The following is a 23,947-nucleotide window of genomic DNA, read 5'->3' as shown; positions in this document are numbered from 1 at the left end:
TAATCTTGCTTCTTCTTTCTTTGTCCCAGATCAGTGCCAGACTGGCACAGTCAAGTGACTATGAGGCAGAGGTCCTTTCATCAGGAGGCAACACAGCAACAGTGTGTGCCAATGAAAGAAAAACATATATTTGGGCTGTTAGCCCCCAAAAACTGGGTAAGTTTGTCTTTTTATCACCTTGGTATATCCCTGTTTGATCTTTCTACTCCCACCCTTCAGGGCAGCATCAATAATCCACAAGCAGGCATTTCTGAACAGCTCCATTAGTTGATAATAAATTTGGTAATAATTTTGGACTGGATTCTCAATGGGCAATAAGGACACTGCTCCTTCCCAGTTTTGTAGCTGTGTTAATCCGCACTGTCTTCAAGTCCACATTGTCTTTTTTTATTTTTTAAGTTGCTAATTACTTGCATGTGTAAGTGCTCCAAAAGTTGAAATATGAATAAAGGCAGAAGAGCTATAATTAAACTATTGCAACACTGCCCTAGGCCAGAGAAAACTCAGTACAAGGTTAAGAAGAGGTGGAAATTGGTAATGAGTGTCTGGTTTTTGGCCAGGATGACCCCTCTTTCATTCCTCATCCCAGGGCCCCTGGGATGAGGAGGCAAGCACTCCTTTCCACTAACGAACTGGTATGGAATCTTGATGAAATTTGGTTTCACAGAGCTGTCTTTAAAGAAAATACATTTCTCAGCAGTTCATCAGCCTAGAAGAGGCAGTCAAAGCCAGGGGTAGTTGAAGACATTGAAGATAACTTCATTTTCTTGGCTGGTGGGTGTCTTTTCAGGTGAGGTGAAATTTGTGATTACTGCTGAGGCCAAACTGAACACCAGAGGTCCAGGAAACAGCACATCTCCAGAAGAGAACACCATTTACAGGGACACCTTGTTTCAAACCCTACTTGTTGAGGTATGGCTGGAAATCTGCAGGTTTCTTTCTGCCTGGTGGAAACTGGAATTCCTGGGGCTGAGGGTTAGAAGCTGTTAGGAGGGAGGGAGGGAGTGCGGTACAGTGAGGAAGGAATAGAGTACCTGTGTACAGTAGGCTTCTCCATATCAAAATAAGAGTGAAAATCATGGTGGCTACTGCATCCACTGTCCTTCTCCCACTTCTTGGGACCCTGAGCACATGTCCTGACAGCCCATGGTGCCAGAAGGGAGGAGATGCCATACCTTACTTTTAAGCACCTTTAGCACATGACTTGAATACTAGGGAGGAGGGTGGAGGAAAGATAGAAGAGGAAAAGGGTTTATCTTGAGCATCATAAAGCAACAGCTACATAGGATTAATTGGACAGAGGCTAGAAATACCTAATTTTTTTTAACAGTTTTTTGAGTAGGAAGGTGCTTTGGAAAGGATCTTGGGCAAGAGAGGGAGCCATGGATCAAGAGATATTCTAGAGGAGCTTGGGTAGGACTGGGTACAAGAGGTACCTGGGCTGGGTAGCCATATTCACATGCTGTCTTGCACTGCTAAATGCCATGGTTTCATGGTGATGCTCTGCACTTTTCTTTCTCTTCCTGACCACTTCACTGCAATCAAACAGCCTGAAGGTATTAAAAAGGAGTTGACTCAGAGCTCCCTGGTCTGTGCAAAAGGTAAGGCAAGTTCGTTCATTCATTCATTCATTCATTCATTCATTCTTTCATTCTTTCATTCTTTCATTCTTTCATTCTTTCATTCATTCATTCCAGGCAGTTAAGTGGAACTGCTTCACTGTCTTGCACATCTTGTCCTACAAAGCCAGAGATTCTTCCAGGGGAGGAAAAGATACATTCATGTTGTCCTAGAGTGCTTAGGGCACAGGGTCAGAGTGCTAGGCTGAAATTCAGAATTTTCATATAGTTTTGGCCCATTGGGGAAGCCTCTGTGACACTTTCCTTGCCCAGACTGAGGACTATAACAGTCAAGACTTCTGTAAAAACCCCCATAATTTTAACAATTCTTCTTTTCACATTTTCTCATCAGGTGAAATGATTTCTGAACAAGTGTCTCTCAGCTTGCCAAGAAACCTAGTGCAGGGATCAGCCAGAGCTTATTTTTCTGTCATTGGTAAGTTTAGTACTTGAACTGAATGCAAAATGGTGTTTCTCTTGTGCTGCACCAAGTGCCATGATGTATTCACACACAAACCTTATGTAAAGTTGAAGAAATAATTATTCCTGATTTTAGAAGGTAAGTTTTCTACTTTGCAAAATGGCAGTGGGAGGCAAAATTTGCTCACAATTCACTCATATCAAGAAGGGACAACGTGGTCCAATAATTTCCATTTATATTGCATTTCAGATTATACTGCATTAGCATATCCAGTTCAGTGTAGTAAAACAGCTGATTCAGATGAAAAGTAGCATAAGGCAGACTTCTTTGAAAAAAATTATCTTAATTTCTTGGAAAGAAATCTACAGAACTTTGCTGACTGCATAATTTCAAATTTATCACTTTGCATAATGAAAAACATTTGTAAGTCAATAAGTTCCCATAGAATAAAAGTTTCAGGTCCCAATCGACTCTGCTAATCTGAAAGTCATTTGTAAGGCTTGAGGGTTCTCTTCAGTGAAAATTTTTTGAGGTTCTGAACTCAGATTGTTTTCTAAACACAGTTGGTTTGGGTGCTGTGTCTGTGTGAGGTGTGCTGATGCTGTGCAGTTACAGCCTCTGCAGCCTGTCAGCATCCTACCCCACACAACATGTTCACAAGTACATGCAAAAACAGGAGGCAGGCTGTAAAGGGCAGGGAAAATCTAACCCTTCCAAGGATTCATAGCTGTTTCTCAGAAGCCGTGCCAGCCAGTATTGGTGCTTATTTTTTCCTGTCAAATTCTCATTTTCTCCTAGGTGTCCATCATCCAGATAAGAAATGAAAAATGGGAATGGTTTGGCACTTTTCTTCTATGATGTGTCTTTGGTTACTATGATCACTCTGAATAAGTCATTGCCCTTGGGTTCATAATAAGAAAGTGTAGAGTAATGTATAATGCTATGTAATAAAATCATGTCTGAACTAGGCTGACTTCTTACATTTTTCACTCTTCAGGAGACATTTTGGGCACAGCCCTGCGGAACATAGACAACCTGCTCCATATGCCTTATGGCTGTGGAGAGCAGAACATGGCCTTGTTCACACCCAACATCTATGCCCTGGATTATCTGAATAAGACTGGGCAGCTGACTGAAGAAATTAGAGTCAGGGGTACTGGTTATTTATCCACAGGTAAGAGGTTTTCAGATTCTTCCATCTTCTTCCCAAGGGACGTGCTCACAGGACCAAGCCTGACAGAGTTTAAGAAGCATTTGCCAATGCTATAAGGCAGATGGTGTGATTTTAGGGGTTCTTTACATGGTTAAGAGGTGGACTTGATGACCATTGTTGGTCCCTTCCAACTCAGAATAAACCGTGATTCTGTGATCTGGTATTGTGCTTTTTTGCCTTGAACTCTTCAGCCCTACATGGTGAGCACTGATCTCTGAATTCCAGTACCAAAATAATTGCACAGGAGCAGGCAATGAGAGCACCCCAAAAGCAGTGGGTCATTTTTTCAGGAGCAAAAGCAGCTGGAATTCATAGTGGCTGGCATTATTCGCCAGACATACATTACCTGATACTGAATCCAAAAGTCTCACTGCTTCAGTTGAACAAACAGCAGAACAAATCCTTTTCTGGGATTAGAAAATGTGTCTTCTTCATTGTGTTTTCAGGCTACCAGAAACAGCTATCATACAAACACAGGGATGGATCCTACAGCTCCTTTGGGTTACGAGATAGAGAAGGGAGTGTGTGGTAAGTGATGATGTTTTCTGTTTCCCTAGCACAGGATCTTTAGGCTTTGAAAAAAGATCCAAGTATTCAGTGATTCTTGTTTTCTATAGACTAAATGAATATAGTTCAATTAATTTGAATCTCCTTGTAAAGGAGAAATTAGTAACTGGGAAGTGGGCAACCAAAGGTTGGTGTGATGGTTGGGAGCTGGAGTACATAATGTTCAACAGGAAGCTAAAGGATCTGGTTTTGTTCAGCCTGTAGAAGAAGAAAATAATGGGAAACCTGGGTAAACTTTTCTGCTTCCTAGATGGGGACTGTGAAAATACAGTCAGACTCTTGTTGGAGCTGCACAGAGTGAGGACAAGAGTTTGTCCTTACTCAAGTTGCTACAGAGACAACTCCAGGTGGGTAGAAGGAATAAAAATCTTCCCCAGGAGAAGGCTGTAGCACTGAGATAAATGCCCAGAGAGGATGTGGATATCTCTGTCTCTAGAGACTTTCACATGACTGGACAAAAGACTGAGCAACCTGACATATCTCTGAAATTGGCCTTAGTTTAAGCAGGTGGTTGAACGGGAGATTTCCAAAGATCCCTTCCAACCTGATTTGCTTCATAATTCAATTAACTAAGACTAGAAATTGCTAACATCAGTCACTAACTTGTGTCTGTACTTTACCACTGCTCTAAAAGAATGTTTTCAGCACAGTAATGGAGACATATCAGGTCAATTTTTAGTATCAGGATTTTATATATTTTATTTACTTAAAACTGAGAAAACACTTTCTTCTTTTACCTCAAACATTATGAAGTTTTTTTTTACATCATTTTCTATGCACATCCCGTGCACTGGTAAATGTCCTTGGTCTTGTTCACACCATACCTGCCTTCTGTTTCTGGACCACCTGCAGGCTCACTGCCTTCGTGTACAAGTCCCTGGAGCAAGCCAAACGCTACATCTACATTGATGACAACGTCCAGTCCCAAACTTTGATCTGGCTGGCAAGCAAGCAGAAGTCAGATGGCTGCTTTGAAAATGCTGGATCACATTTCAACAATGCTTTGAAGGTAACTGAGATAAGTATAGCCACAAACTTCTAGTCTGCTGTCTGGATTTATTTGGACAAGACACAAACTTACTCTTCACCACAGCCTTACTCTTCTTGGTAGTATTATCTCGTGTCTCTCCTACACAAACAGGGCATGATTCTTATGTGTGCTCTTGATGAAGAGGTAAAAACAAGTAGAACTTTCTAAGTCTCAGGTTTTATTTTCCACCACTGCATTTTGTGCTCAGCCACAAGCTATTGTCTGCTTTATTACACACACACGAAAGCCAAGAAGATGCAGTCAATTACTTTGGCTTTATCCTCTGTGAACTTGATCTTTCTTGTTCCTGTGCACACAGGGAGACAGAAATTACTGCTGATCTCAAATCTAACCGATATATGAGCTATGAATTAATTAATATGTTGTTTATTTCTAGGACATTCGTCCTAACCAGTTCTTTTCTTGTTTTTCATCAGGGTGGAGAAGAAGCTGAATATTCCCTCACAGCCTATGTTCTGGCATCCTTGCTGGAGGCTGGACACTCTGCTGCAGTAGGTTTTTGGTGCTGTTAGCCCAGTCAGCCATTTGTCAAACTGCCCAAGTCACAGTCCTCACATCAGCTTTCCTTTACAACGAGGAACTCCAATACTGTTTGCAGGACAGTAGTTGATTTTAGACAGTTGTTTTCAGAACCCTGCTGTCTCCTGCAAGTATTTAACAAGTGTTACAATTCAGCTCCATATCCAGTGCCTATGGATTCACTTGAAACACTCCTGAGGAATCCAGCTGTTTTAGACAAGCTGTTTTTAGCTGTTTTAGGTAGTCTAAGGAGGTGCAAAATCCAGACTGAATTTGCCCACTCCATCCAAAATCCACTTTGGAGTTTTCTCTGAATTTACCCAGTCCAAAGTTTAAGCTATCCAAATCTTCAGTCTACAAACTCACTTTGCACATTTGGTTCCAATGCCCATTTCCCTGTGGAAATCTTAATAATGGAAGGAAACTAAGAGCTCCTGGTTGCAGTACTAGGCATTGGGAAATGAGAGACAAGTTCTGTTCTCTGTAATATATTTCCTGCATATCCTTGTGACCTTGGTTTTATGCCAACTTTGTTCTTTATGTAATGGGGAGGAGGAGAATTGTTCCAAATCTGACAAACACGTTCTAGACGTGTGATTTTTTTTGAACATCCCTCACACACTGTTGTATCAGCCATCATCAAGGTACACAAGACCAACAGGATGAAAACACTGTGCAGAATCAAACAGTTCTATAGCAACATGAATTTAGTTTCCAATATCTTTGTAAGTCGCTCCAAAACCCAGTGTCACATGTTTAAGTGAAACTGCAGAGAGCTGACATGGTTAGTAGTGTGCTGGTGATGTCTGAGAGGAAGAAGAGCTCACAGAGATAGTCAAAAAGGCTAAAAGGTCTGAAGAGTTACCTTGGTAGCTATATCTAGCAAACAAGCAATATCCATTTGAGAGAGCCTGCTTCATCATGAGGTCTCAGTGCACTTTACATAGTTCTGTAAAAATGATCCACATTTTATTGCTAAAGCAGCCAAGGGACAATGGTTTCTCTTTAACAGGCTCATCTCATGAGTCAGGAAGAGAAACAGTGCTGTCTTATTTTGGCCATGCTGCCTCTAAATAAATTTAGAAAGCAGGCAGCATGACTGGAAAGGCATTTTTTTTACAGGATACACTCTCTAGGTCCTTTAACATGCCATGGATCATGTATATTTCTAGCATGAAGAGTCAGAGATTGCAGCTTAAGCAATGATGGAGGATTTTAGAAAGCGTTGTGTGGAGACACAAATCCAGTACCTGACACCCCACTGTGTTTTGCATTACCAGCATCCCATCGTTCGGAGCGGCATGAACTGTTTGGAGACTGCATTTAACAGTGGGGTCCACAACCTGTACAACCAGGCCCTCCTTGCCTATGTTTATGGCTTAGCTGGCAGAGAGGAAAGACGCCAGTTCTTCCTTGAGCAGCTGGATGGGGTGGCTGTCAGGGCTGGTAAGTGCAGCATGGCCATGGCAGAGGCAGTGCTGCTGATGGAAGGGCCTGTTGGATCATGTGAGCTGTTCTGATGCACAGCTTTGTCAGGAATGCTCTCCCTTCCCTTGCCTTTCATGCCTGCTGTGCTACTGAATTTATCTCTAGGAGTTTTCCTGTGCGTCTCTTTTGGCTTCACAAAAGTTTGAGCTGCGGCCTGATCTATGAAATTTTGTAATAAATTAGAGGGAGAGAGAGAGTCCCCTGCATGTCTCAGCCCAAGGTATTGAAAGATTGTACCTAATTTTTCAATTAGTTTCCTCTTGTAATGCTCAACAAACCCACTTCCCTTGGCTATGTCATGTGTTCCTGTTTGCAACTACCTTAGCATCCTTCTACCACAGCGCTTTCACTTCAATCCCCCTTTGTCTTATACAGCCTGCTTTCATTAATTCCCTTTCCATTCCTTCCTGTTTTCTTTTCCATCTCGGACGTACAACTTATCCAGTTCAGAACATGTTTTTTCCGTGCTTTTTACACCCCACTCCTCTGTTTTCAGGTGGATCTGTTCACTGGCAGAGAGAAAACAAGCCAGCAGCAGAACGTTTCTTTGACTTCTATTCCCGTGCCCCTTCTGCTGAGATTGAAATGACCAGCTATGTGCTCCTGGCTCTGCTCAACAGAACCAAACTCGCTCCAGAAGACTTATCTTACATTTCCAGTATTGTGTACTGGCTTATCAAACAACAGAACCCATATGGTGGCTTTTCCTCCAGCCAGGTAACAACTGGGTGTGGTAAAAAGAAAGCGTCTTGGAGCAGTACAGTCTGCAAGCTGAATCTTGAGAAATGACAGGTCTTTCTGACTGCATATGGATTAGAGTAATACTGGATAACTGGTGCTTTCATGGGTTGCCTTGTCAAAGGCACACCATGATCTGCATAGCTTTACACATAATTTGGGATTAAGCAATGAGAATTTACCTATCACTGCTGACACAACATTATCCCAGGTCTTGTGCAATAATTAAAATCTGTTGCTCCAGAATGACAGAATCCAGAATGGGTCAGGCTGGAAGGAACCACAGGGGGTCATTTGATCCAACCTCCCTGCTCAAGCAGAGTCTTCCTAGAGCATACAGCTCAGGATTTTGTCCAGACAGCTCTTGAACATCTCCAGTGAGGCAGAGTCCACAACCTCTCTGGTCAGTCTGTCCCAGTGCTCAGTCACCTGCACAGTGAAGAAGTTCTTCCTCATGTTCAGGTGGAATTCCCTGTGCATAAGTTTCTGCTCATTGCCTCTTCTGCTCATTCTTCTCACTTAGCACCACCAAGAAGAGCCTGGATCCCTCCTGTGGGCACTCTCTCTTCAGATATTTGTGAGATCCCCTCTCAGTTGTCTCTTCTCAAGGCTGAGCAGGCCCAGTTCTGTCAGCCTTGTAAGAGACGATCCAGTCCCTTAATCATTCTTGTCATGATGCTCCTCTGGACGTGCTCCAGGAGCTAGCTCCCTATCTCTGCTGTACTGAGGAGCCCAGACTGGACACAGCACTCCAGATACACCTCCCCAGGGCTGAGTAGAGGGGCAGCATCAACCCCCTCCACCTGCTGCCAAAGCCCTTCCTAATGCACCAGAGATGGACTTACTGGTCACCAGAGCACACTGGTGGCTCAGGGACAGCTTTCTGTCCACCAGGATGAGTCCTACAAGAACTTGTGTCATGTTTCCTTGGCTCTTTGCAAAGCCCCCCTGCATTCACGAGTATTGACAAGGCATCAGGGAAACAGGAGCTGCACTAACCTCACACACCATCTCACACCTGGGTATCTAACTGGGAATCATGTTATTCTTTTCAGGACACTGTGGTTGCTCTCCAAGCTTTAGCCCAGTACGGATATCTCACCTTCTCCAAAAAAAACCTTAATACAGTCCAAGTCCACTTCATGGAGACCCCCGGTAAGATTTTCCAGGTGAACGACAAGAACCGCTTCTTACTGCAGCAGGCGTCCTTACCCACTCTTCCAGGGAGTTACAGCGTGGAGGTGAATGGCACTGGCTGTGTCTATCTGCAGGTAAGCCAGCTGGGAACTCTGCAGTGAACCACCCTCTGGGAACTGAGCAGGGGGCTCTCCATGCTTTATTCCTCTCCATATGCCATGCTCTCCTTTATGTCTGTGACCACCCCACGCTTTCTGTCTCTTTCAGACCACCCTGAGATACAACATCCATTTGCCAAAAAAAGCTGCAGGATTCTCTCTGTCCGTAAGGACAGCAAATGTGTCTTGCACAGGCAACTATCCACCAAAGTTTGACCTTGTCCTCTCTGCCAGGTAACTTCTTTTTACTGACCTACCCCCTTGCATTCACAGTTTGGTAAAGCATCCAAGAAAGGATCTAAGTACATGCAGTTAACTGCTGCTCTGCAGCTGTAGGAAGAAAAATGGGATTACTGGGAGCTAAAAATGTCATTCTCTGGTCTCCTTTCCATTTGCAGACCAGGCTGACAGAGCTTCTCTCATTTTAGTTACACAGGAAACCGCAACGTCTCCAACATGGCTATTATTGATGTGAAAATGCTCTCAGGATTTGCTCCTGAAGAATCTTCCCTGAAAAAGGTAAAAAATGGGACCAATGTGAATGATAAAGCGTAAGAATGTAGGAAGTTGATAAACAGAGTCTCTGATCAGCAAATTTGAGCCCACGGAACTACTGCAAAGTCCCTGGGCATAGCCTTTTGTCACATACTCTGGGCTTCAAATTTGTAGCTGGTTATGCGTTGAAGACAAATCTGTTAGGAGTTGCCAAATCCAGGAGATTAGCCCAGGAGAGCTAAGACTTCAAGTCCAACCAACAGCAAAGTTCAGTGTATATTCCCAATATCCCCCAAGCAGACATGCACACTACACATATATACATACATAATATATGAGCCACACAGATCAGCAGAGAGGAAAGACAGCACTTCCACAAACATAGATAGAACAAATGGCCTTATCCTCTTCCCTTTTTCTGCCTCATCAGATTAAAATCTCATTTGTGGAAAAGAGAAATAAATAAATAAATACATAAACATGCACAAGCACATACATACATGCAAATACACAACGTGGCTCCTCGTGGTAGCTGCCCTCAGGCACTCAGTCTGCCCAGCAGCTGCCCTGGACACTTGCTCTGTTGAGTTGCTGGCAGCTGGACATCTGCCTCCTTCAAGGCCTGGCCCACCACTTCAGCACCTGGAACTGAGGTCCCCATCACCATGCATGCATGGTGGGGGCCTCTATAAGCATTCTTAAACATGCAGCAGGTGAGCTGGAGTCCTCTGGTTTCACAGTGATGTCAAACAGACACATACAGACATGAAAATAAGTCTCCACTAGCTGCTCCAGACCAATGTCCATCTCCAAGACTGTATGGTTTCTCCAGAAATAGGCTCGGACACTCTGGTGCCTTTGGTAGCTGTCTTGGATGCTCTGGTGTCTCCAGAGCCTGGGTCAGGTTTCTGCCTGACTCAGTAGCTGGCTGCTGTTCCAGTTCATCACTGGGGACCACCTGCTGACGCTCGTACCCCTGTCACTACGAGCCTGAAGTCTGGTGTCTCAGGATGCTGGCACCCCGGGAACACTGTCCCTGTGATCTCTGATCCTCTCTTCAGAGACTTGCACTCCCTGCACACACGTTCACATGGAATAGAGAGCCTTTCACCCTGGAAAATTGCCAGGAAAGAGATTAATAGGAAGGCGGGAGAGGCTGTGCTGACCAGGTGCAGGGCAGACAAATGTGCTGACCACCAACCTCTTCATGTGCCACTGGCCTCTTTTATCTCATTTTCCACCCTTTTCCCTTCCAACTGGATTTTATCCCTCTCTTTGTTACTTCTGGTTCTTCCCCTAAACACCCCATAAAAACACTTTCTTGAGTCCCAGCATCCCATACTCAGCCCCATGGTCTGTAGGCAGCCTTCCCCTGCAGTCTGCAAGGTGACCCCAGGATATTCTGCTGCTGACTCACCTGGTGGCTCTCACACTCTGCCTATGGGCTGGTCACTGCTCGGTGGCAGCCCCAAGGCGGGGAGGGTCAGAGTGCCCCAGTGGCTCTGCTCAGGTTGCTGGGGTTTCCCTGTGCTCCATAGTGCCTGCGTGCATGAGTCTGTAGTCACAAATTCTAGAAATGTAGATACTAAATGCACAAATACTGAATGTAGAAATACTTCTGCCGTAGTTAAATTGCTTTAATTGGCATTTTGCATTATTGTCCCTTTGACAAGAGTTATTTCTTCCTCTACATTACAGTTTAACAAACAACCAAAAAAAGAAGCTCCTTTTTTGATCTTCCTCCTTTACTATTAACTAATTGTAAATTCGCTTTGAAATGAGAGAATTTTTAGGTTGATGATGAAAGTCACCAGTACCAAAGCTGGCTGGTGGAACTGTTCACCACTGTGACTGGTCTGCGCGCATCAGGTTATAAAAACACCCAACCTGCATTTCTTTTTCTGGCGACTAGATGGCGGGGTGGCATAAAAGGAGCACGGCAGCCGCTCTAAAGGCATTTTGCTGTGGAATCTGTAAGTCTCCTTGGCAAGTCTCCCCTGCTAACATTGCTGTGCTTTGCCTTATTTACAGCTTCGGTTCGAGAATTCCGTTGTGGATCGTGTAGACATCAAGAACAACCACCTACTCTTCTACCTTCAGAAGGTAAGTTTGAGAGGTTTCCTTTCAGTTAAATAAAACTGGAGGTTTAAAACAGGCTCCCAGATAAAAGAAAACTCTTATTAATAGCATATTAACAATGCCCATGCCTTAAAGATGTAAAGGTAATTCACTCAATCCAGCGTCACAGGGGATAATGGAGACATTGTGATCAAAGTAATTAAAGGGAGAAAAGTAGGGAGAAGATTCTTAGGGGTACTGACGGTGATTTTAGCTGGGAAAAGGCAAGGAAAGAAACTAACAGCAATTTTCTATTACGGGATCAATGCTGTTGTGCTGAAAACCACACTAACAGGGAATTAGGTTGGGGTAATTGGCAACGGAAATAGGAGGAGGAGAAAAAAAAAAAGAGCACACAATTTTAGCAGCAAAACATATTTAGCAGCAGCTTTTAAACAATTATCTGATTTAACATCAAGTTTACAAACTGGAGGGAACGGTGGAATAGCACATTGTCACACAGTCTGATTCAGAAATTAATCTGTTCAACCTCAGCCTCAGGGACAGTTATGAAAAGTTCTGATGCATCTTCTTGTCTTGCCATTTCCAGGTCTCCCAGAAGGAAATCAGCTTCTCCTTTGGTGTGGAGCAAAGCCTGCCTGTGTCAGACATCAAACCAGTGCCTGTGCATATTTATGATTACTATGAAACAGGTGGGTGACCCAGCAGGCCTCGATAAAACCTGTGACCAAGGAGGGACAAGGAGAGACCCACTTAGCAGTTCTGCTGGTTTTGATTACTAGACTGCAAAGGTTTTGCAGAGCATAAACAGTTCCTGCCATCCCGTGTTTGCATTTCTTGCTTCATTTTAACATAAAGCAGATAAGAAAGTGATGCATGAGAGCTTCTTTCTTACAAAACACAGACAAAAAGACATGTGGTTCTGCCACTTTCTTTCAACAGTTTGGACATGATGGTTAAAATCAATTACTCAAAGGCAGCAGTGTTCTTGACTTCCCTGAGCTGCATTAGCTATTTTTTTACTTAATATCATCATTGTAGGCTGCAGCAAAAAGATCTTCCTTGGTGGAATTTATATACTTAAGTAGGAATGACAGTCCCACTTAACAAAAGAGGAGTTTAAGTAACTAGAACTGGAAAAATAAGTGCCTGACCACCTTTCCTGAAATGATTCCTAGCAGATTAGCAGCAGCAGCAGCAGCAGTCAGAGAATTGACCCTGGAGTGCATTTTCTGCCACCTGATCCACGTCCTGCATGGTGACAGCAGCGATGTGTCCTGACAAACATGGTCAGAGTGCCCTGGTCTCTGACTATGCAGCCCTGCAACTGGGTGCCTTGACAGCTGGGAGTCTACCACAAAATTTATCAAATGTCTTCTGTTTTGTAGCATGTGTAGCATTTGTAATGACAGGTGCAGATAGACTGGGGTCAGAATGATTTCTCACTCTCATACAAATGTCTTCTTCCTTTCCTCTTTCCAGATGAATATGCCCTTTCAGAGTACAACACTCCCTGCTCCCCATCTTCCGACTGAAATCAGATGTGTGCCAGAAGAGGTAATGATTCAGAAAATATCAGACAAGCAGCTGTAGAACAAGAAGAGGATAAGAGACTTTTTTTCTGGGAGCACAATGAAAAATATGTAGAATAATGAGGAATAAGTGAATCCCATATTGCTGTAGATCAGAATGACCCATTCTGGCCCACGCTTCAAAAAGAACTGGGGTCAGTGTGGATTAGAAACTGCTTTAAATAAAATGCTTTTCCTGACAAGGGAGATACTGTGCAATTGTTGACTCTGACCATCTTGTTTTGAAACTTCTGACGTATTCCAGTGGGAGATTTGTGTAAAGGTACTCATTTGAAATGTGTGTTCTGGGCCATAAGTTCCTCTTAAGAAATCCTAATCTCGGAGAATAATGTACTGCTGCTGCTTCTGTAGTTTTTCCTTTTTTTATCTTTCCATTATTCAGAAGGAAAATCCTGAAGAAATTACTTTGATCCTCAGCTTTTTCAGCAATTGAACTGAATCACCTACAAATGACAGAAGTCTAATCACAGGAAGACAACTTTGTGCAAGTTTTGCCTCTATCTAGAAAGAAATGTTTTCTTCAGGTCAGCATCTCATATTTTACCACCCTTTGTAATAAAACATTCTGATTGGCAATGGTATTTGTCCCAGCCTTCCCTCCTTGGCCTGTCTAGAACTGGGTGAACACAGGAACCTCTGTGACAGGGGGAAGTCATGACAGAGACCCTCAGGCTCCGTGTAATCCCAGAAAGATGCCAAATCAATTTGTAAGTCTAAGACTTTCTAAGTCTTGGTTTGGAAGGACCTGGAGAGGTCACCAACTGCAGCCTCCTGTTCTAAGAACCACCCAACAGAAACTTACCAGCAGAAGGGTGTTCAGCTTGAGAGTGCCACTGGGGTCCAGCAAAAAAAGCAGAATTCAGCAACACCAGGACCTAGGAAACCTTGGGAAGCAGCTAGAGAGTTGCTCTAAACATGTGAGGAATTTGACATAGGAACCTAAGGCTCTTTGTGAATTTAGGTTCTGGCTGATGTGAGCTAAGTGCCTTAGCACCCTTGAGAGCCTGGCCCCATGCCCTGAGTCTCTCTGCTCTCTAAATGCCGCCTGGCATGTGAAAGCATCAGGCACAGAGCAGCTTTTCATCTGGTAGCACTGTGCATGCAGGTGAGCCTGAAGGGGCACTTCCATGCACAAAACAACATTTATGATCACGTGTGCCACCTATATTTCTCCTTATGATGTAAAGAAATATGGGAATGGAGTTCTCTGCTTTGTTTTTTTGTTTTTTTCTCTCTCTTTTTTTTTTTTTTTTTTTTTTTTAAGTTGCATATAAGGTTGGTTTACTGAGAAACAAGAGTAGTTTCTTCCCTAACAATTCTGGTGGAATTTCTACCTTGTGAAAAAGATAATGACATTTTGAGGAAAAAAAAGATATTGTGAGGTGAGTGGCTTTCAAGTCTTTCAACTCTGCTCAAAACATTGAGTTTCTATCCCCAGCATTTCTCTTCCCATCAGAAGCCACCCCTGGGCACAACCTTTGACCCAAAAAGTCACACTGAAAGCAATGTTTTCATGTTTGCATGAGACCTGTGGTGACTTTTGCCACAGACAGACACATGCTGAGAAGTAAGTTATGACTCTGGAGATGTTAAGGGGCCAACTGACCCCAAACTACCCCCTGCTCTCTCATCCCTGTCAGCAAAAAAGATTGTGTGAGCTTCAAGAGGGGTCAGTCAGGCTACTTCAATCCACCTTCCTCAGCTGTGTAAACTCAGCCTGCTGCTAAACAAAAGCCTTTGTTTCATGCCATTCCAGTGAATGGCCAACTGCAAGCCTGGTCAGATGGAAACTGATATGAAATGCAGATGCTTTCAAAAGCACAGCATTTAAATTTTACTACAAATTTCCAAAACACTAGGCTGAGAGGGTGTGGATGGAATAATGCCAGCAGTACCTAGCAAAATCTGCATTTTACAGCCTTCTTTAACACTTTTAACTGCAGTGCAACTAGTGACCCAATTTATTTTTTTCTCATGGAGCTTGCATCATGTGACACTGCTGCTTCACAAATTCAGTTTGCTTAACCTCAGTGCAAGTCAGATGAAAAGACATAACAATTGAAAGGAGCTTTAGATACTGACCTTGCAGGACCATGTGAATCAATCAGAAAATGGTAAGGGCCATATCCCGTCTCCAAAAGTGGCAAATACTTTTACACTCATTTTTCTTTGATGACTATAGTTGGAAAGATGCTCTAGAACTCTGAAATTACCATGAACCAATCTTCCCTTTGACTTTCAGTGTGCAGAAAGGTGCAGTTCCTATGGGACCCATCTGCTGTAGCCCATGGCAATGCACCAGGACAGGCTCTGGATTTTTTTCCCAGAGTTATAAGCTGCCAGGACTCTGACACTGTTTTGTGTAACAGCAAAGCACTCGTGCTATGACCAACTATAAGTGACAATTAGGCATGGATGTGAATGATGCTCCAGTCATTCCCTCCTTTCCACACAGTGCTCTCCAGCAGACAGTTTTGCCTAATGCTGGTCATTTATGGGTCAATAACAATAAAAAAACCTAGCTCTTCAAAAGAGGACAATCAGGACTTTCTCTTATTCCCTGTTTGCCTGAGGCCATCATGTTTGCCCTGAGACAACTTGGAAACCTCAGCTGTTTAGGAAGATAATAAAAGTTTAAAAAGACTGACAAGGCTTCATCAAGGACACATCCTCCAGCTTGTTCTGTACAGTGCTCAGCAGTTCAGCGTAGAGCTGCAGAATATATTTTCACTGGAGACAAAGGAAAAATAGCCTTTATGTGAGGGGAATGAATCAAAAAACTTTTCAGGCATAAGGTCAGGGGTTGAAGGCACAAACAGGCTCTCCCTGGGGGGCATCCTTAAAGTGGTGCAATTAATATATCAGGTAACACAAGAGTATTGTTTTGCTGCCAAGCAGATAATAATAACAGATAAAGGGAGAGAAAACTGCAGGCTCTGAATAGCATTTGCACGCCTTCCATAATGTGTCTGGAACAAGTTCAATTTCTGGGATGTCGTAGTGGAAAGAAAAATTCTTTGTAACAACAGGAAAAATGGATTTAGAAGCAAGATGTTGGTCAATGGCAAAAAGATCAAAGTACTCAAAGAGACTGAGCCTCCAACATTTCGTGTTTATCAGCCAGTTGTGAGACACTCCTAACCCCAAGCTCCCTTTCCCACTCAAGTCCTAGCAGCATCATGCCTACACTGAAGGCAGACTTCAAAGAAATGGGTAGAGGTAGTCCCTGCTCTAAAAGATGTAGGTCTTATGTCTTGCACTCATCTCCTATGAACTCTTGGTTCTGACAAAATCATGTTATAGCTTTAAGTGAGATCCACTCTTCCTTTCTCAGAGCACTTGAATTAGATGCATAGCATTTCCCCAGAAAATGTGTCCAAGAAATTCCCTTTGGCCCATAAAGCTGCATCCAAAGACACAGGTAAAAACACTGCTCCTCTGTAGTGCTCTTCTCACAGACCAACCTGCAGTTCAGACAGAGGATTCAAGTCTCTTATGTCAACAGTGCCTGAAACTGCAGGAAAATACTTTAGGGGTATGATTAGCTCAGTAAAACTCTTGTAGGATCTGTAGGCTGATGGCTGAATTCCTAAGGGAAAGCAGAACTGTATGACCCTTCTTGAGTCAATCCAGAGAGAAGGGAAACCAGCCAGGGAAGGCTGTTCCACTCTAAACTGATGGAGGGAAGGAGAAGAAAATAAGAGGGACTTAATGGAGCTTCAAACACCTACTAATCTGTCACTGCAATGCATTTATGAGTCATTTCTGCAGAAGGAAAAAAAAACAGGCTTTCCATAAAGCAGAGAAAAGCCATTGCAATATGAAAGCCTCAGAGAGCTACATCTTTCTACATACGCCTGTCACAAGTTGTCACCTGAAATGAAACCAAATGCTTCTACCTTCAGAGTGCAGAAGCTGCAGCTATGAAGAGAGGATAGCTGTGCACAGCTGTGAAACAGAAACAAAGGGTTAGGGGTTTGATCAGAGGTGAAAAGGGCAGAGAATGATTTGGGCTTCCCTCAGCATGCTGGAAATGGCTGGTCTCAGGCACCTTTCTGGTAGCCAGAAAAGCCAGTGCGTGACAACGTCGTGTGCAGCTTGCATCAGGTCTTGGTACACAAGGTGATTTCTCAGTACCAGTCATGAGCTGATTGCGGGCATGGGAGGCTTAGGGGGGAAACGTGCAGCCAGAATAATTGTCCCACATTAACAAGTTACATTTTATGGATTACATGTCAAAAATTCCCCACTTGATCCTCATTGTTAAGTATTTTCTTTTCCCACTGTAATCAAAACCTGATGTATATTTGCAAGTGTGAAGAATGAACTTACTAAGAACCAGAAATTTTATTGAGGGCCTTATTCAGATATTTTATTGGTGACCTCTTCACATTTGAACTGAACCCTTGATGGTGCCTGTAAAGACCACAAAGAAAGGAGGGCTGAAAAACTCTAGTTCCTGTCCATGCAAGGACAGTAAAACTGCAAAGCACTCCCAAAAGAAGTGCAGACTGTCTTACTAGCCTGTCTATAGCACTGCATTCGTAGCTTAGCCTAAAAGCTGCCAGGTAATCTGTGTACAACTAGGAAAGATAATTTCATTAGTGTATCCACTAGTATCCACCCTGAGGCTTGTGCAGCTGCAGTGACAGCAGTCAGATTCCAGCTTCACTCACCTTTCACTGGCATTTGTCACCAAAACTGCACAGCAAAGACAGGCTTAATACTTCAGCTCACAGTTATTCCTGCTCAGATCTCAGCCTCCACACATATGTGGAGAAAGGTCTCAGTTTTGAAAACAGGTTATGGATGACCCATCCACACTCAACAAAGTCTCTGAAGCCTTGCAACTGACCTTCAAATACCTTCATCTTTTCATGGCTGCCTTTTCCAGGCATCATAGACCACTGAAATAAACTGCAGTACTCCCCACCACCACATTTTGTTGAAAAAAATTCCATCACTCATCAAAATCACTGCAAGCTGTGACTATTCCACTAGGGATACACATATTTTCTTTTATGACCTCACCATCCTTTCAGCTGCTAGAGGACTTTGCCAAGGCTCACACATCTTAGAACAATGAAAGAAATCTTGCATGCTTGACTAGAGACCCTATTGACCAAGCAGAACTTTATCTGTGCTGACCATGTTTCAGCATTGTTCCCCAAACACCTGGGCCAAGCCAAGCACTTCGACCTTTACCATGTCTAAACAAATCGTTACAATCTAATCTTCTAAAGGACAGTGTTATAGGAAGCAGTCGTGGCCAAAATCACAGACTGGCTCAGTGCTTTTCAACTCATTTTTGTAGCTGTAATGACCAAGTTTCTTTGCATCGATCTTCTGAATGCAGCAATTAACCCCTTCACAGGAAAGCTGAGTGCCTACACCACAAATTTATGGATACAGATCTTGCAGACGCATCCAAGCTGGCTTTAGACTGCATGAGTGAGAAGGGGTACTAGAAATATATGAAATGTTAGCATCCACAAATGCATCAAAAACAGGAAAAACCATGGAGCTCCAGAGACTCTTGTAATTTCCCTAAAGCCATTTGATGATTTCCACAGGAAAGAAGTACAGCTCTTTTCAGTAATAGTGAAATTTCAGATCAAGAAACTACACAGAAAGACACAGAAATTATGTGACTGAGCAGCCCTATATGAAAAAAGTAGTTGCAGTCAAGTAGTATTACTTTAGTTTTTCTCAGCAAGACAGATTTTCTCTGTAAAGATAATCTTGTACTGGTTGAACACATCTAGTGCCTCAAATAAACCAAACCACAACCATAAAGGCAGAGTTTTTAGTGTCTAACTATGGCTGCAGCAGGACTGTTTCAGTGGCAGAAAGCTATCTGTACTAAGCTGGTGAGACATTTTTTAACAAAGATTTTAACTTCCCCACAGACCAATCTTCACAAGCTCCTCGAACATATGCAGCTGAGTTAAAAAGAATGGGTAGGATTTGAAAAGCAAAGACATGCTGTCAGCAAATAATTACAATAAAAAATCATAAAAAACAAATGTCAATGCTTTCATAAATATTTGCCCCGAAAACAACCTTTTTGCTGTATCCAGTGGAATGTTGTTTGATTCTCCTGTGAAAGACAAGTTATTATATGTCATAACCAAGAAGATGGGATGACCTCCGTTTTCCTTTGTTGTAATAAGGTTACAGGTAGCTTTTTTCCACCCAGGGCACTTGTTTGGCTGCAAACCTATTAATTCAATAACTTCTCTATTAAAGATCATTATGGGTTTTTGTTTGTTTATTTCCTTACCAGATGCACCTTCTTCAATGTAATTAGTGGAGAAATTAGTGGAGAAATCCACTTATAAACTGGTGCAGTGAATTACCTGGATGTAGGATGTATAGGGAACCTTTGTCCTTTGTTTGGTTACTGTGCAGAAGGTACATGTGCACAGAAGCCATTGTGGCTAGTGCCAGTTCTTGGAGACACAACAGTGCACTTTCTGACCAAAGCCACAATCCAGCCTCTATCTGGGGCAAAAACACCTGCTTGTTACAACAGTAAGTTATACACAACTACCCTTCTCTACCTCTACAACCTTTGAATGTCACCTAACCCACCCAAGCCTCTGATTAAACATTCAAAAGTAGACTCAGAAAGCTTCTGCATTGTGATGATTATCAAATTGACCTGTTTGGAATGAATACTTTATTACATTGCAATAAATTTATAACTACTTGACAAAGCCAAGAAAAGCAAGAACCTGCAATGCTGGTCATCTCCTTTCTCCACAATGTCAGCTCAAGTTCAAGCCCTTGCCAGTGAATTTCTGTTCCTGGCAGCTCCAGGTATGGGTATCCCATTGAAGAGAAAATAAAGCCTGATCCTTTGGGAAGCTCCTTAACTGTGGAATCTGAAGAGGTCCTCTGCGACAGAAATGGCAGTGAGGTGGGCTTTCAGAACAGAACCTCAGTCTGTTGTCTGTGTTCTAAACACCCACACCGTGCCACAGAGAGACCTCTGGGGACCCACCTGCTACTTCTGCTGTCTTTCATTTCCATATGGTTTGATACTTCCATGAAAAATTTGAAGGCATGAGGGAAAACATTTCATAGCCACCCTATGTGTCCTATGTTTCTACTGAAGAAAGTTTCACGGACTAGCAAGAAACTGGAAGAGACAGTCATAAAACACACCAGGATATTAGAGAAAATCGTGCTCCCATGCAGGAACTCTGCCCTTGGACCCATATCTCTCTGGCAGCAAGGCAGTCACCCAATCTTTCCCTCACTCCCATTTTCCAGGAAGGATGACAAAGACACTAGGGAGTTGAAATAACAGTTTAAAAAGGAAAGCAGAAGCTAAAAGAGGGACTTATTCACTGCTTCCATTGGCAGGCAGATGTCCAGCCACTCCCTGAGAAGTGAGGCCTCAGTAAAGGCAGTGGTTGCTTCAGAAGACAAATGCTGTTACCACAAATGCTGCCCCTCCTCCTCCTTTCCCCCACCTGATATTGCTAAGCATGGTGTCCCATGGCAGGCACAGGACATCCCTCTGGCCTGTTTGGGTCATCTCTCCTGGCTGTGTCCCCTCACAGTCCCTTGCCCTCCTGGCTTTTGGCTGGGAGGAGGGGGAGGTAGAAAGCCCTGACACTCTGCAAGCACCCTTCAGCAAGAGCTGAAATGCTGGTGAGTTCTGAACACTGTTCCAGCCTCAAATGCAAAGCACAGCAGGCTACTGTGGAGAGAGCTGACTTCATAACCTCATTGCCAGACTGACCCAGTGCCAACATTAATGGAAAAAATTATTTACATTTATCAAATAACTGCTTTCCAGCATTGTTTTTCTTGTGGGGAGCAGCCCACCTGAGTGCTTTGTTTTCAGAGTACAAAAGAACAAAAGAACTTTGTTCTCCCTAATAAAAAAACTCCATTAGCTTCCACACAGGTGTGAAAACTGGAAACCTGGGGAACTAACAAATTCCCATAGACCCAGAGACTGGCTAATTCTGAGCTGAAATGAATCAAGCTTCAACAACACTGTCAAGTGCTCAATGGCTAAGGTAGAAGTAATTAAGAGCTTTTAGCTCTCTTTCTGTTTCTATCTTCTCTATTTTTCCATTTCGTCAATTTTCAAAACACCCATGAAGCAAGAGAAAAGAGGGGCCAATGTATTATTTTAGTTAGAATCTGGTGACAAATATACAGAAAATTGGTCTACTACTTCAGCCAGATTGTAAATCCATTTGGTAAATTCCAAGAACAATGGGGAAAACCCTCAAATGTTAATCTGGTTTGACAGACATACTTGGGTTTGGGTCACTTTGTGCTTTTCAGTCCTGTGACAAGTCTCAGTGTAAAACCCAAAGCCCCTTTCCTTGAAAACAAGACCCCTGAAGATATTTTGTGCAGACATTCAGAGAAGTGCAGTGAAATGTTGCAGTCTGGAGATGGTGGGCTGATTTTGGTTGCAGTAGTGTTAGGGGAGGTTCTTGCAGGGAGTAGGATAGACTGGGATCTCCACCCCTTGCTGGAGTTATAAAGGCACAAGCATCAAAGGAAGGAGCCAGGGAGGAGTTGAACAGCAAACTCCTTTCCTCTGGAGCACTGGGTGAGGGATGCTGCAGAGCTGTTAGACTAGTAGGCAAGGTTTTGTTTCATGGGAAGAGAACGTACCTCTTTCTTCTGTCTCCCAGTGAGAAAAATGTGGCTGAAGTTCCTTTTGGCTATTCTTCTCTGGCATGTGGCAGCTGCAAAGGAACCTGAGCCGTAAGAACTACCCTCTTACTACTCTTAGTATTTGTGAAAAGGCTTTAAAGACAGTGCTGGCTGTGTTATTGATTTTTGTCTAAAAATTAAATACTGCCAGGGCTCATCTTATATATCTGGAGAGCTAAAGCAGAATGAAGATGGCAAGTGAATTGTTCTCATTTAATATGATGAGACCTTCCATCAACTGCAGAGCTTCCACGGAAGTTGATGTGTGCCCAGAAAAGGCAATAGCAGTAGTGACAGCAAGGTGCTTTGCTAAAACCAGGTGGGCCCAGGGCGGAGATAAAGAGCAAAAAGGCAAGAGCTGGGGGCAGTAGCAGGACAGGGCTAGTTCAGAGCTGCAGGACAGAGTGAGGAGCACTGGCAGTTGTCCTGTTTTATCTAAAGTAATTTGTGGGTACTTAGTAATAACGGTGTTATGTGTTTGCTTTATCCTGACGAGGCTGTTTCTCCTGTACATATGAATGTGATCATTCTGATGTTGGGATTTCACAGGCAGTATGTCCTGATGGTGCCTGCTGTCCTCCAAAATGACTCTCCAGGTCAGGGTTGCCTGCAGTTCCATAACCTCAACGAGACAGTATACGTCAGAGTAATCCTAGAATACAGCTCTGTTAACACCACTATTTTTAAGAAAACCATGACAGCAAGCAGTGGTCTACAATGCTTCAAGTTCACGGTAAGTTAATATTAATTTATGTCCCCACGGAAAAGAAATGTAAACAGGGACAAGAAAATTAAAGCAGAGAGCACAGAAAGGAACAGAGAAAGAAATAAGGCTTGTTAAAGGACAAATGAAGCATAGGAGAGTAACACAGTAAGAGAAAAGGAGGCATTTTTGGTAGACAAAAGCAATAAGAAAAAGCCCATAAAGGTGATGAAGTTGGTTGAAGTGAGATTGTGTCTCGTTGTAGGAGCCCAGGCCACAGGTGTTGCTGTTCAACAGGTTCTGGAGCAAATTACTTCAAGACTAACAACCTCTCCATGTTTCTTCTTTCTTCACAGATTCCTCCTGCCCACGCTTCACCTCTGGCTTTCATCTCCTTCTCTGCCAAGGGCAGCACCGTCAGCCTGGAGGAGCGGCGGTCAGTGATGGTCTGGAGCACAGACAGCATTGTCTTTGTGCAGACAGACAAACCCATCTACAAACCAGGACAGACTGGTGAATGTCCATTTTGTCTATAACATGGGCCTTAGGAGGCAATTTCTTCAGACAGAATTTCTGTCTGGTGTTTTTCAGGCTGAGCTACATTCTAGGCAGTTTCTTCTAGAGTTCCTGTTAAAACTATTACAGTTATTTGCTGTGGAGCTTAGGGAGTCATGTTCAGGATGTCAGGAGACTGTCATCCCATCATCTCTATTATTCCATTCATCCCTTCCTCCCAGGTGACAGAAACTATCACTGCTGCTGTTTCATCACTGATGACAGGCCAGGATAGTGGGTAGGGGTGATTAAATCAATACCTGGCATAAAACAATGCTTCCCTCTGTGGTGCTGGTCAGCATCAAAATAGCCTAAACAACAAGAGTGAAATCTGTTACTTTAAAATTAATTATAAGTTGTTAAAGACAAAATCATGCTATTTACCTTCTGGCCTCCTATGCGTTTGGAGTCTAGATTTTCATCCAGAATTTTGTTTTCTTGCAAAGTTGTATTCCTGCACTTATGCTATCCCCCTACCCATGCTTCGCACATGGACATTAAGCAGAGCTGCATTTTTCTAGATCCATTCCTCAATTAATTTCTAGGCTTTAAGGTTTCTAGCACATGCTATAGTAAACCAGAGAAGAAGACTTTTTCCCAGAGATGAGTCACATAATTCAGATCAGTTCTATCTATATAGATACATGGTATGAAGAAAAGCTTATCAGTTGGAATTTCGTGCCACTAAAGTGTGCAATATGGGTTGTTTATTGGTCAAATGTCTTGGTTTTGAGCTAGGGAAAGCAGCAGACAAAATCAAATTATGAAAAGGTAATGCAGTTTCTTTTTCTTCAGTTATTCCTTTCTGTGAGGTTAAACTTTCATGAAAGTAAACTTTTACATTACTAACATTAAAGGAAACTTTTATGAAAGAATACAAGAACTTGATGCTAGGGAAAACACCTTTAATCAAAGTCTGTG

At 43.0% G+C, this 23,947-nt stretch overlaps 2 protein-coding genes across 9 annotated transcripts in view; both read left to right on the top strand.

Annotated features, from left to right (window-relative positions):
- The window catches only part of LOC132323322 (ovostatin-like), a 28,882-nt gene extending 15,229 nt beyond the window's left edge, over positions 1-13,653 (top strand). The window contains exons 20-36 of one of the 2 annotated variants that reach the window (XM_059838391.1): positions 30-156; positions 791-912; positions 1,550-1,601; positions 1,972-2,055; positions 3,038-3,214; positions 3,700-3,781; positions 4,673-4,829; positions 5,288-5,362; positions 6,671-6,836; positions 7,375-7,595; positions 8,672-8,887; positions 9,021-9,145; positions 9,340-9,430; positions 11,438-11,509; positions 12,075-12,177; positions 12,968-13,042; positions 13,460-13,653. In XM_059838391.1, the coding sequence (XP_059694374.1) occupies positions 30-156; positions 791-912; positions 1,550-1,601; positions 1,972-2,055; positions 3,038-3,214; positions 3,700-3,781; positions 4,673-4,829; positions 5,288-5,362; positions 6,671-6,836; positions 7,375-7,595; positions 8,672-8,887; positions 9,021-9,145; positions 9,340-9,430; positions 11,438-11,509; positions 12,075-12,177; positions 12,968-13,020 (1,923 nt within the window). In that variant the 3' untranslated portion in view covers positions 13,021-13,042; positions 13,460-13,653. Of the gene's footprint in view, positions 1-29; positions 157-790; positions 913-1,549; positions 1,602-1,971; positions 2,056-3,037; positions 3,215-3,699; positions 3,782-4,672; positions 4,830-5,287; positions 5,363-6,670; positions 6,837-7,374; positions 7,596-8,671; positions 8,888-9,020; positions 9,146-9,339; positions 9,431-11,437; positions 11,510-12,074; positions 12,178-12,967; positions 13,276-13,459 lie in introns of those variants that run through there. The other variant, XM_059838390.1, reaches the window with a different exon arrangement.
- Positions 13,654-13,805: 152 nt separating this feature from the next.
- The window catches only part of LOC132323321 (ovostatin-like), a 33,025-nt gene continuing 22,883 nt past the window's right edge, over positions 13,806-23,947 (top strand). For 2 of the 7 annotated variants that reach the window (XM_059838384.1, XM_059838389.1), the window contains exons 1-4: positions 20,988-21,113; positions 21,747-21,819; positions 22,318-22,501; positions 22,828-22,984. In XM_059838384.1, the coding sequence (XP_059694367.1) occupies positions 21,755-21,819; positions 22,318-22,501; positions 22,828-22,984 (406 nt within the window). In that variant the 5' untranslated portion in view covers positions 20,988-21,113; positions 21,747-21,754. Of the gene's footprint in view, positions 15,192-20,987; positions 21,114-21,732; positions 21,820-22,317; positions 22,502-22,827; positions 22,985-23,947 lie in introns of those variants that run through there. The other 5 variants (XM_059838386.1, XM_059838385.1, XM_059838388.1 and 2 more) reach the window with 5 other exon arrangements.

Source organism: Haemorhous mexicanus, chromosome 2 (assembly GCF_027477595.1).
Source record: "Haemorhous mexicanus isolate bHaeMex1 chromosome 2, bHaeMex1.pri, whole genome shotgun sequence".
Lineage (NCBI taxonomy): Eukaryota > Metazoa > Chordata > Aves > Passeriformes > Fringillidae > Haemorhous > Haemorhous mexicanus.
This window is presented reverse-complemented; position numbering and strand designations above follow the sequence as displayed.